The following is a 13,615-nucleotide window of genomic DNA, read 5'->3' as shown; positions in this document are numbered from 1 at the left end:
GTGATTCTCAAGCACCAACAAAATTATTAAAGTCTAGATTTCTAGTCAATTTTTATTATTTTTTCTGAAATATTTAGAAGATTTATAAGGACTAAAATCTCATCAACAATACGATCTCAAATTTTGTCTTATATACAATTAGTAAATACCTTTTGTGTTACTTCCGCCGCACATTTTCTTTTTTCAAGAATTTGGTCCTATACTAACAAAATAATAAAACTTGGTCCCATATCATTCAAGATGCTAAATTAGATAACAAATGCAATAATAAGTAACTCAGAAATCATTTTTACTCTGTTGCGTTTTTAAGTATTGCGTTTTTAAGTAATCGAGGGATTCTGAACACTCATTTTACAATTGTGAGTAAGTATTTTTTTTTTACAGGATGTGAGTAAGTATTAACTGAATCGATTGATCATTAATTTTCGGGTAATCATCCAAGTATTAGGTTAATATTTTTAAAATCAACTAATATGTCGCAACATCTTATTCTAAAATAATATAATTCTACTATAAATATGAATTCATAAAAAAAACTCTAAATACTTATCTTTTTAAAATTAAATTAAACACAAATAACTTTTTGTCAATATTTTTTTACAAAACAATATCAAAAGTACTAATTTTACTTTTTTATATCATGAGAAAGGCCAAAATGTGTATTTACATTTTACAAAATTCTCAAACACATTCTATTCAATTTTCGCGCCAATAACGAATTCGTTTATATCATCATCTTCATCGTCGTCCTCATCGTAACAATGGCGGAGATCACCGGACCGAAACGCACTTCTATTCTGGTGCGCCTCTTCTCCTTCATACTCCTCATCTTCTTCGCTAAGTTCGCTTTCATCCTCACCTTCAATTCCGGCGATTACGTCACTTCCTCCGGCGATTACGTCATCTCCCCCGCCGAGAAAGCTCAAGTACTCGACTTTTACTCATCGGTGTTCCAGAATTTGATCGCCGAGCGGTTTATGGATACGAACTCGAAATCTCTCTGTCTCGAGCCTCGCAGTAGCGAAGAGATCATCGCATTGCGAGATCTCGGTGTTGAAAACGCCATCGGTGTGTCGAGAAAGCGATCGTTACCGTTGATTGTGCAAGGAACGGCTGTCGAACAGCCGTTCGATGATGATAGTTTTGATTTTGTGTTTTCCGGTTTATTCGTTCTGGAGAGATCGAATGAACCGGTTAGGTTCGCGGTAGAAGTGTCGAGAACACTTAAACCGGGAGGATTCTTCGTTGTTCATACTAGGGCGATTGATTCGTATAGTTTGAATTCGTTACTCGAGTTGTTTAATTGTTGTATTCTGATTGATTCGAGAGAGATTAACGGTTTAGATTTTTCGAGAATTCGAGAAGTTGTTATGATGAAAGAGTATGAAAAATTAGGTCACGGTGAAAATGATGGTAATGAGAGTAAATGTTATGTTCCGCATTATAAACGAGAGTTGATTCGAAATTTGGAGCCGCTGATTACTGAAGAGCCGTCAAGGCCTTGGATTACGTTGAAAAGAAATGTTGGGAATATTAGGCATGTGTCGTCGGTGGTTGATATAAGCTTTAAAAATCGGTATGTGTATGTCGATGTTGGCGCGAGGAATTATGGTTCGAGTATTGGAGGTTGGTTTAGTAAGCGTTATCCGAAACAGGGTAAAGCTTTCGACATTTATGCAATTGAGGGGAATAAGGAGTTTTATAAGGAGTATATGTCGAAGAAAAGAGTTACACTATTGCCTTATGCTGCTTGGGTGAGGAACGAGTCGTTGTTTTTTGAAATTAATCGGAAGGCAATTAGGAAAACTGTCGAGAAAGGCAGAGGGTTGGGAAATGATCAAGCAGTCCAATCTACGTGGAACTTTGTGAAAGATTTGGATGGAATTAAGGGGTTTGATTTTGCAAATTGGTTGAAGACAACGGTGTCTAGGAGAGACTTTGTTGTGGTGAAAATGGATGTGGAGGGGGCTGAGTTTCATTTGATTCCCAAGTTGGTCAAAACTGGAGCAATATGTTTGATTGATGAGATGTTTCTTGAATGTCATTACAATAGGTGGCAGAGATGTTGTCCGGGCTTGAGGAGTTCCAAGTATCGAAAGACATATGCTCAATGCTTCAACTTGTTTTCGTCTTTAAGACAGAAGGGAATTCCTGTGCATCAGTGGTGGTGAGTGGTAATAGATAACCAACTCTTGCAAATCTTTCTTGCTAAGTGTTATTTGTTGTTACACTATTGATGGGAAGAGAGTTGTACAAACGCTGCCCTGAATCTGAACTTTAAAAACATAATATCAGACAAGTCAGAAAGTGTTGTTAAATGAACATGATTTAAAGAATAAAATTTTGTAGTTTCCTTGCGAAAACTGGGTTTATTTTTGTTAAATCTTCAGGACTAAACCAAGTCTGCTGTAAACACTTCATAAAAAAAGAAGAAAAATACCCAGAACTGCAAACAACTAAAGAACCTTATACATGAGAATGTAGGTAACAGAACATCAGTACTGAAACGTTTTAAAGAAACTTCACAAAATGCCTAACGAACCATGCTATCAACAGTTTTAAAGTAACCTTACACAGCAACCATAAAGATTTACATATACTGCACTTGAGGATAGTACTTGGACCGAAATAAAGCACTAGGTTTAAACCCTTTTATGGAAGCAAGGTCTCTGTATACTTAAAGACTGCTTTTGGCGCATTAGCTAGGCGGGGAAAAGACTTAATTTTACAATTTCTATAATCATACAATTTTTTAACTATTCCATTTATCCCGTAAAACAGTCCATCACCCAAATACGAATATACCCAATTTATGTTTCTGTAAACAATATTAAACTTCTTGATCCAAAAGAATTCACCACCAACTTTCTCTAGTGTCCATAGCCTAATCCGTGATCTTTTTTTTTTGGATTGAAAGATGACAGCAACAGAACTTTCAAAATCCAAAATATGAGACTTTATTAACTTAGAACTGGGGAATGAGATTACAGTAAACACCTCGCTGTGCAAATCGAATGATACCAACCGTCGCTTATATTTCATATGCAATACTCCATTTATGAAAGGACCAAGTTCTAAATTTGCGAGTGCTCCTGGGGATTTATCAGGAAACTTAATCACTTCCCAAGAGTCAGTACCTGTGGAATATATCTCCACAATGGGTACAGCTGTAGTTTTAGAAATTGTGTCCGGACGTATGAACCTAAGAACCTTGTATTCATCAGAGATAGAATCAAAACCAAGGGCTACTTTGACTCGATCGTGATCATAATCCAAACTCCTTCCAAAAAAATCGGGACATTTAGCAAGTTTCATAGACTGCATGATTGATGGGTTCCATAGGTAAGAATGATTTCTGACTATCAAACATAAAATACCATTACAGGATCCAACAACCGTGAGGCCGAATTCGAATGGCGCATGTAGATAATATCGAGAAGTCTCTAGAGGCGACTCGAGGTGGGCTCTTACAAGTTTCGTCAACAACCCTCAAGTGGACTGGCACACGTAGATAATATTGAAAGTCTTTACAGGGAAATTGAGGCGGGCTCTTAAAAAGTTCGTTATTGGAAATCATAAATAATGAGGATTTCTTCTTGGCCATCTGAATTTTAATAAATTCGGGGTCTTCGATAATGGATAGCCAATACTTGCAAACAGACTTGCACCTGAGCAGTGACATTACAGGAAGCAAATAGAAAACTTCAATAACAATATCTGTAGGCAAAGATCGCTTCAATCGCTTCAATTGCTTCGATCTTGCCATTGCGTTTCAAACTAGGTTATGTTTTAATTTATGCGGCGTTGGCTTAATAGTTAATATAATAGGTTTGCGTGAAGGATGTGTTAGAATTAAACTAGGTTAACAATAGTTACAGATATATGAAGTGTCAGGGTGTTAGAGTTACATGTGTATCCAGTCACTCAAAGTACGTTGCTGATGTTTATTACATTAAAACTTTTTTTTTTTGGAGATTATTGAATATATACTTAATCACTTTGCCAATAATATCATACTGTTTTTGTAATTAAATTGTATAATATTTTTCTAAAGATAAATGGCGTTTTTTTTCCTAAGTAAACTCATGGATATTGAACCTTTGACCTCTTACTGAGGAGCCAAGAGCTCACATGCACTAAGTGACGGTTTTCTTGTAAAACATAAAAAGTATTTTTTTATTATATATAAATTGTATGTTGTTTTTTAAGAAATAAATTAATTCTAATAAATGACTAGAAACGAAAGTGCAGTGCCTATTGTGGACACGGACCAAGATGTTGATAAATATATAGGTAGCTTTTGAAATATGAAGACAATAGTCTATGTGCACCTAATTAAGCTGCCCCAACACATGATTATATATATAAAAAAGGAAATTGGAAGACTAAAACTGTATATATCGATGCCTGGATTTTTCTTGCTGCCTGTGATATTTCTGTTAGGATGGTAATTCACTACAATAAATTTGCAATCAGACAACGGTTGACAGACAACGGTTAAAAAAAACGTCGTCCTAAAAAATCATACAATGGTAAATTGATTAGAAAAAACAGTTAGTGTGAGCTCCAAAACAAATAACGGATATCCATCTTTTGTAAATGTTATACAAGTTGTATCCTCACATCGAGTCAGACAACAATTTTTCAAATATAGTGTTGTTGTAGATCTTTAACACAACGATTACAAACCGTTGTTACTATGTTAACGTATAGGGATATAAGACAACGGTTTTGAAATTATATTGTGTAATTGAGTCAATAATTTTTCAGAAAGGTTGTCCTCTAAACCATCATACAACGGAATAAAACAGTTGTTTGGGGAATTTCAATGGGTACCACGTATTGAGGTGGCAGCACGTGATCAATGGTAAATCATTCACAAGGATTGCTGAGGTGGCGAAATTAGAGCCCTTCATTGATATGAGATTTGATATCGGCCGTTAGATCGAAAAATAGCTGAATTCTTATACAACGGTTTTATGTTAAAACAAAAGTGTTGTCTTAGTTGGTCTCATACAAGCTTTTAGATATTACGTTGTGTAATTCACACAACAGTTTTTAGAAGGGTTGTCTTAGAAACCTTCATACAACGGAATAAAAAAGTTGTCTGAAATAGTTACTTTATAATTTCAATGGGCACCACCTGATGAGGTGTTACCCCATAATAGGTTGTAAACATTTTACTCGGATTGCTGAAGTGTCAGAATGACAGCCCTTGATTGAAATGAGATTAGATATTAGCCGTTAGACTGAAAAGAGCTGATGTGCTTACACAACGATTTTATAATAAAAAAACGTTGTCTTAGTTTAGCTTAACACAATGGTGTTTCAAGGAAACCATTGTAAAAGTATTACTGTATAAAATGAGATTCCTGATTTACAAGATTAATTTTTAAAATGATTTTTTCGACGATCTAACCATACAGATGTTAAGATATGTCAATTTTAGTCATATGAAAAAATTATTAACAAATTTGAAATCCATCTTGCATGTCAGGATTAGAAAAATCCAATAAAAGTACCACTCCCGACAACGAGACTCGTTCCCGATTTACAAGATTAATTTTTAAAATATTTTTTTTTAACGATCCAACCGTACAGATATTAAGATATATCAATTTTAGTCATACGAAAAACTTATTAAAAAATTTGAAATTCATCTTGCATGTTAAGATTAGAAAATTCCAGTAAAAGAACCCCTCCCGACAACGAGACTCGTTCCCGATTTATAAGATTAATTTTTAAAATGATTTTTTCGCCGATCCAACCGTACGGATGTTAAGATATATCAATTTTAGTCATATGAAAAAATTATTAACAAATTTGAAATTAATCTGGCACATCAGGATTAGAAAAATCTAGTAAATGTACCCCTCCCGACAACGACTCGTTCCCGATTTACAAGATTAATTTTTAAAATGAATTTTCGACGATCCAACCGTACGGATGTTAAGATATATCAATTTTAATTATTGGGAAAAATTATTAAAAAATTTGAAATTCATCTTGCATGTGAGGAGTAGAAAAATCCAGTAAAAGTACCACTCCTGACAACGAGACTCGTTCCCGATTTACAAGATTAATTTTTAAAATGATTTTTTCGACGATCCAATCGTATGGATGTTAAGATATATCAATTTTGGTCATAAGAAAAAAAAATATTAAAAAATTTGAAATTCATCATGCATGTCAGGATTAGAAAATTCTAGTAAAAGTACCCTTCCCGACAACGAGGCTCGTTCCCCATTTACATGATTAATTTTTAAAATGATTTTTTTTGACGATCCAACCGTACAGATGTTAAGATATATCAATTTTAGTCATATTAAAAAATTATTAACAAATTTGAAATTCATCTTGCACGTCAGGATTAGAAAAAACCAGTAAAAGTACCACTCCCGACAACGAGACTCGTTCCCGATTTACAAGATTAATTTTTAAAATGATTTTTTCGACGATCCAACCGTACGGATGTTAAGATATATTAATTTTCGTCATTTGAACAAATTATTAACAAATTTGAAATCCATCTTGCATGTCAGGATTAGAAAAATTCAGTAAAAGTGTCACTCCCGACAACGAGACTCGTTCCCGATTTATAATATTAATTTTTAAAATGATTTTTTCGATGATCCAACCATACAGATGTTAAGATATATCAATTTTAGTCATAAAAAAATTATTAAAAAATTTGAAATTCATCTTGCATGTCAGGATTAGAAAAATCCAGTAAAAGTACCCCTCCCGACAACGAGACTCGTTCCCGATTTACAGGATTAATTTTTAAAATGATTTTTTCGACAATCAAACCGTACGAAAGGTAAGATATATCAATTTTAGTCATATGAAAAAATTATTAACAAATTTGAAATCCATCTTGTATGTCAGGAATAGATAAATCTTGTAGAAGCACTATTTCCTAGAATGAGATAGTTATTAAAAAAATATTAAAAATTATATATTGCATGGTTATAAAAAAATGAATAAAAGTGCAAATCCAAAAATTAAGATTATTTCTCGATTAAAGAATTAATTTCATGAAGATTTTTTCCCGATGATCTTGCAGAATGCTAATGTTATTACTTTTAATATTGTAAAAAATAATTTAAAATTTCAATTTTTATAAAAAGTAAATTAAAGTCCAAATCCAAAAATTAAGATTATTTCTAGATTAAAGAATTAATTTCATGAAGATTTTTTCCGATGATCTTGCAGAATGTTATTGTTATTACTTTTAATAATATAAAAAATAATTTAAAATTTTCAATTTTTGTACTGAAAATTATTTGAAGTTATTGTTATTTAAATGCAGCTTCTTGTAAATTTGATATTTTTTTACTAAATCAAGACTAATATTTAGTTCCCTCCACCGGCCAATATTTCATTTCCGCCTTCTCAGATTTTGGTTTCCCCTTCTTTCTCAATCCCTAAACATCATACCCGCCGCTATTCAATCTCAACATCATACAATCTCATATCGAACTCTCTCCTTCTCTCCATCTCTCCACCTCTATCTCCCTCTCTCTCAATCTTACAACCAGAATCAATACACTTCATACACACCCAGATCGATGTATGTGTACTTTTCTTCGATTTGGGGTTGTTTTCTATTTTCTATTCTTCTATTTGTAATTCAATTTTTAGGTATTATTATTTTATTAGTTTGGAGCTTCAGTTTAGGATTGGGTTTCAATTTATGTTTAGGCATAAAGTTATGCAGGTTAAGCATTTTGGGTGTAGTGGAAGGACGAAATGGACACTACCGATTGCCATAACCCGGTATGTTCATCACTATTATCTTAAACTTCTGTTTCAGTTATCCAGAGTAATTTGTGACTTAAATCCAGAGTAATTTGTGTTTCAAATAGCCAATTTATGTGAATTACAAGAAGCTTGGCATCTGTAGTAGTACTACATATGTACTACTTTATTTTAAGAAGAAGTACTTAAGTACAGTGATAGATTATGCAGGGTTTGCAGAGGAATGCGAATCAAAGTCAGTCCAGAGGAAGGCTCCCATGGCGAAGGCTCTCTTGTAGGCAAGATCCCCGTGGGGCGACAGCCCGTACGCAGCCAGAAGCATGTCGAGAATTGATTCAGGCATGTCTTGGTAGTCTTTCTTGGTGTAGCATGGGTAATGTATGGCATCTGAAAGTACCTGATAGCATTGTCACAACTTTTCTTCTTGCTCTCCATATATTTCAATATCCTTGTGTACACATGTGCCAAATTTGTACATGAAGCTTGTTGATACAATGATATATACACCGGCAGAAAAGCACGCGTATGGTTTGGATTTAAGGCGAGTCATAGTCACAGGAATGTGGTGCATATTCTACAGAAGTTTAACAACGCGTATGAACTTTGTTGTTTAAGACTGGTCCGAGTCCTTTAATTGATGTCTAATTATTACAGTGTTTCCTGTTTTTTTGCCTTTATAAGTTATGTATTTTTTGTTAGTTACTCTTTATAAGCCTATATTTGCTTTTGTATAAGGATGCCATACAAGTTGAGGCCTTTTATTGAGATATGAATGCACTTCATAAGTATTATTTTTAGTCATTTAGCATAATAGTAAGCATAAGATATTGTTGAATGCTCCCCACAAATTTTGAATGCTCCCCACAAATGCAAAGTTGCAGAGTGATGATACGGTACTTTACTACTTGCAGAGTTAAGTTTTGTCATAGATTTTATCTGATTTTTGAGTTTAATCTTGTGTTTTTGCAGTTTCCCCAAACAGTAAGTCTTGGGCCTAGTTAGAGGCTTTCGAGGGTTCCATTTCATCTAATGGTCAGGCACCTAAGCTATTCTGAGTCCTCTGACTTTGCCTCACAGTATTGTATTACTGAATCACCGAACTGAAATTACATAATGCACTACATCCATTATCAGCATTTTGTTTTTGTGGTTTGACTTGTATATAATGTTTTAATTTAATTATTAATATACACACCGTCATAGACATATATATTGCTGTATTATTTCTTGTTAACCTTCTGGACAATAAATCAGGTTTTACTTGCTGCAACTCTATTCAAGTATCAGAACGTGTGAAGCTCCCTGTGAAATCCCTTGGATGCAATTACAGTGGCAATTGTGCATATTCCAAGACCTGTTCTTGTGCTACGCTTAATGGTTCTAACTTGCCATATGTACATCGTGATGGAGGAAGGTGAGAAGGAAATTAGACTGTATTGGTTAAGTATTTTCCAAAATTGAATTTTTTTATCAGCTGTGAGTACTTTTTTCTCTATATATAACTTATGCATGCAAGAACATAGTCGGGTGTTTCTGTTTTCATTGGTATAGCCACTAACGTCTATGCATGTATGAAACTGAGATATTTCTTAGTCTTAGAGATTCACTTATAAAAACATTAAGGAAGTCGATTCAAGAATCGACTATTGAGATGATATTTTTCACTTGAACTTTAGTTTATGTCTGCCATTATTTGATTGAGAATAATGTGAGTGGTGATTTTCCGGAGGCTGTAACTATCTTTTTGGTTTTAATAGTTTTAAATTACTGCAACTTAACCAAGTTGTATCCTTGCCTCAAATTTTTCTGAGCTACAAAAGAGTGTATTTATATGCTAAACAGCTTTAAGATGATACCTGCGAAGTTGCTGCAAAGTCAAAAGCCATTAAGCTTTTTAGATATAATTTTTTTTGTAATGTGTTTTCTTTTAGACTTTTATGCCAAGTTTGTGCCTTGCAGACTGATTGAGCCTAAGGTAGTCGTGTATGAATGTTGACCAAACTGCGGTTGTGGACCTGGATGTGTGAACCGGATATCTTAGAGAGGAAGTAGTAGGATACATTACCAGTAGCTCTTGAATCTACTCCAATAACGTGCATTCCAGCTGGTTGTAATGGTGTCGTTTAAGCTGGTGAGATAGTTGAAATAGTTCTTGTAGAGATAGATTCTTGTAATTCCGGCTGGTTTAGAAATAGATTTTAAGTTATAGTTGTAATTCTTGTAGATAACCTTAGTATTATAAATTTATTTTCAATTGTGAAATAACAATTGAATTATTATAATATCATTTTATTTTAAAATTGATTTATTTTAAATAATGAGAATAATTTTGTAAACAGTTGTGTGAAACCCACTTAAAAAATGATGAAAACCGTTGTATGTCTCACTGCACATATTTTTTTAAACAAAAAACTGTGGTCTTTTGATATTCTTTGCAATGGTTTAATTTTTTTACACCATTGTCTTTTAAACAAAAAACATTCATGACAATGATTTTAACTAGTTAAAAAAAGTTTATAAACTGTTGTTTATGAAAATATTGAATAAGTTAACAATAATGGTTTTTCCACAAAACCATTGTTGTTAAGTTAGATAGACAATAGTTGAATAAAAAAATAGTTGTTTAAAAAAGTTCCCACAATGGTTTGTTTAGAATAAGTGTTGTGTCTTCCATGTTAACACAAGTACTCTAACATGTTGTTTAATCACTCTTTTTACAAGGGTAAAAATAATCATTGTCTGATGTTCAATCACACGAGTGTTAGATAGACAACGGAAAACATACTTGTCACACAACAAAAAAAAACAGTTGTTGTAGTGATTCATTATCATAGGGGAAAGTTTTTGGCTGGTAAAAATATGAAGATCGAGGGCGTGGTTTCTGTGTTTGAAGCGGAGACGGTAGGAGTTCATCAAGCTCTCTCTTGGATCCTTACAATGCCAGGTAGAGCTTTATTACTGACACTGATTAATTTCTTACTGTGCAAGCTCTGAACAAGGTCACTGAGAGAGTTACGAGTGATAGTTCAGTTCAATTTGTTAAAACAACACGTAAATATGGCGGCTCATAAGATTGCTCGAATTCTATATGAGCTGAATGGCCATAGAGTTTTCATGTTTAATCCTCACATTGATAATTCCAATTCACCCCGGGGTCTTCTCCTTGCTGGGCCCGGATTCACGCTACGTTTGGACAGAAATGACGACGGTAAGCGAGATAGCTGTAGGGTGGGAACCTACAAAACAGAACCGGACCCAGGGTTTAGGGGTTTTTACCTTTTGATCTGGACCGTATGTGTGTCTTTTGGACTGTAGGACGTATGGACGCCTGTGATGAGTTGGTGTACTTCTGAATCCGGACCGTAGGAACCTTCTGGATCCGGGCTACCTAGATGGTGGTCATTTTGCCACTTGTCCAGGGGTCCTTCAGTGATACTGCTAGACTGGTCCTGAGCCCTTCTTATTGGACCTTTTGTTACCATAATTGAGCCTGTGTTACTATAGGCTATCATTTCCCCCCACTCCCTTATGCGGGTTTACCCGATGGGGGAGTAGATTAGTTATCGTTGTGCCGCAACGCCTTAGGGAAAAAATTGGAGGTTTATTTGATTTGTTGCCCCCTAACCCCTGGGTCTAGAGGGAATATGACTCCGGGGTTGACTTGGTCAGTCATTTGATTTGAGTCCAAGGTAGGATTCCTTAAAGTACTTAGAAAAAATTTGGGGGTTTATTTGATTTGTTGCCCCCTAACCTCGGGGTCTAATGGGGATAAGACTTCGGGGTTGACTTGGTCAGTCATTTGATTTGAGTCCAAGGTGGGATTCCTTGAAGTACTTAGAAAAATTTGGGGGTTTATTTGATTTGTTGCCCCCTAACCTCGAGGTCTAGTGGGAATAAGACTCCGGGGTTGACTTGGTTAGTCCTTTGATTTGAGTCCAAGGTGGGATTCCTTGAAGTAATTAGAAAAATTTGGGGGTTTATTTGATTTTTTGCCCCCTAACCCTGGGGTCTAGTGGGAATAAGACTCCGGGGTTGATTTGGTTAGTCATTTGATTTGAAATTTGAATTTTGGATAAGGTTTGGTGGATAAAGACAATCCGGTGTTTAATTTGACCGGACTCTGAAAAGCTAATGCTGAAAATCCGGAGTGTCAGAAGACTGTTGAGATTCCAGCCGGGGCCAAAGATACACGCGTATATGTATGTATGTGCATTTGAGTGTATTAATATTTAACTCCCCCTTTTTCCTGAAAAGACGCGCCCATGTCATCATAATTGCAGTAGTAATAATAACTGCTGCAGTTACAATATCAAGGCGAATAGGAAACGGCCACGCTGTCCCTCCACCCTCCAAAAACTGTTCACCTTTCCTCTCTCCCCTATAAATACCCCTATTCCATTTTTCTCTTCTCTCTTACACGGACATACACTCGAGAGCAACGACAAAAAGGAACCAGAGAATCAGTCGAAGATTTCGAAGCTTTCTACTCGAAGCCTTTTCCTCCCTCCTGTTACTTGTAAGTATCTTTATTCTTCTCGCTTTTCTTTTATTTTCTTTCGCTTTTGCTCTGTCTCGTGCCATGCATGCCATCGTTTCGTGCGAGTTCTTGTTTCGCTATTCTCCATTGTTTTTGTAACTATTCCGTTGTTTTGGACTTGAATCTGTATAGTTGTGTGGGTTTTGTATGGTTTTTACGGTGGTTTTGTGTTTGTTTCGTGTAAACAACATCGATTTTGCTAGTTTATTATGCGAAAATATGGGTTTTTGGTAGTGTAAAAAGTTGTTGAGCCCGGGGTATGTTCTTGTTTTATATTTCTGGTTTAAAATTGTATGTATATGGCGTAGATCTTGCTTTTAATTTATGAATCGTGTATAACTATTTCTGATTTTGTCTCGTCTTTTGTTTTGTTTTTGTGTTTGGGTTCGGGGCTTGGCATTGACTCCGGGGCACGTTTGTATGTAAATATATATAGTATATGCCAGCTAGCCACTTTAAGAATACTGTTAACCTGAGAATCCGATATCCCGAGCGACCCAGTGGTTTAGGTGAACTGTAGTCAGCCTACCCCTCATCTTCTTCTTCCAGTAGTAGCCCTTTAAAAATGCCTCCCTGAGCTGAACCACCTGCCCAAGTGTTGGCACAAACCTTAGTTTTAAGATCGGGGGCACTTTGTTGAATCTGGATGGGTCTTGGAAAGACGTAGACCAGTATTTTGTTCAGTGCCGGGTTAACCCTAACCCTTTGAGCTTTTACTATAGAGATTTATCCGAGGCGTATGGGGGTCCGGATGGGTTAGATGGTAGGGAGCCATATGATGAGGCTGATATGAATAGGAAATTTTTTACCGCCCCGGAGACCCGGTACAAGTGTGGGGCGGTTTACAAGGAAATTGTAGATAACTATACAGACGCAGAGGTTGATGGCACTCTTAGGCTTGCGTTCAATCTTGGAGATGAGTTTGATTGGAGGTGGCCAGAGGAGCACGAGATAGTCTACCATAGACCGGAGTGGGGTTATGTAGGGATACCCTTAGAACATCTTCGGGGCATGCGCCTCGGGCTTCACCAGTTTACTAAGTCCCTATGTCGGGACGTGTACGGGATTCCCTTCACCCAGTTGGCCCCGAACTCAGTGAAGTGGATAAGTTGGTTCTTAGCTCTCTGCCATGCCAAAGGCTACCTTCCCACCTTCAAACTTTTCCACCATATCTTTAAGATCAAGAGGTCCACATCCCGACCCATATATGAGTTTCTATTCCGGAGAGAAGATTGTGGGTATCCATCCGATAAGATGGTACTTCCAGTCAGTATGTTGACGTCACTTAAGGGTTGGCACCGGGAGTTTATTTTTGTC

At 35.7% G+C, this 13,615-nt stretch overlaps 2 protein-coding genes across 2 annotated transcripts; one reads left to right on the top strand and one right to left on the bottom strand.

Moving 5' to 3' along the window:
- The first annotated feature begins 761 nt into the window (after positions 1 to 761).
- On the top strand, positions 762 to 2,171 carry LOC141701119 (uncharacterized). Its single transcript, XM_074504759.1, has one exon. The coding sequence runs from the start codon at positions 762 to 764 to the stop codon at positions 2,169 to 2,171; it is 1,410 nt and encodes a 469-aa protein (XP_074360860.1).
- Positions 2,172 to 2,652: 481 nt separating this feature from the next.
- LOC141701118 (putative F-box protein At3g10240) lies at positions 2,653 to 3,766 on the bottom strand. Its single transcript, XM_074504758.1, has 2 exons — positions 3,472 to 3,766; positions 2,653 to 3,359 (listed from the first exon to the last, which is right to left on the bottom strand). Exons 1-2 carry the CDS (start codon positions 3,764 to 3,766, stop codon positions 2,653 to 2,655), a joined length of 1,002 nt encoding a protein of 333 aa, XP_074360859.1.
- Positions 3,767 to 13,615: the final 9,849 nt, after the last annotated feature.

The sequence above is a fragment of the Apium graveolens genome, unplaced genomic scaffold, assembly GCF_009905375.1.
Source record: "Apium graveolens cultivar Ventura unplaced genomic scaffold, ASM990537v1 ctg3371, whole genome shotgun sequence".
In the NCBI taxonomy this organism is placed as follows: Eukaryota; Viridiplantae; Streptophyta; class Magnoliopsida; order Apiales; family Apiaceae; genus Apium; species Apium graveolens.
The sequence above is the reverse complement of the archived record's forward strand: the minus strand, read 5'-3'. Positions and strand labels throughout refer to the sequence as shown.

Excerpts from the sequence above, each read along its gene's own strand:
- LOC141701119 (XM_074504759.1), top strand. The coding sequence starts at position 762 with ATGGCGGAGATCACCGGACCGAAACGCACTTCTATTCTGGTGCGCCTC.
- LOC141701118 (XM_074504758.1), bottom strand. The coding sequence starts at position 3,766 with ATGGCAAGATCGAAGCAATTGAAGCGATTGAAGCGATCTTTGCCTACA. Across the intron at positions 3,360-3,471 it reads GAGGGTTGTTGACGAAACTT|TCAGAAATCATTCTTACCTA; the intron begins GTAAGAGCCCAC and ends TATGTTTGATAG.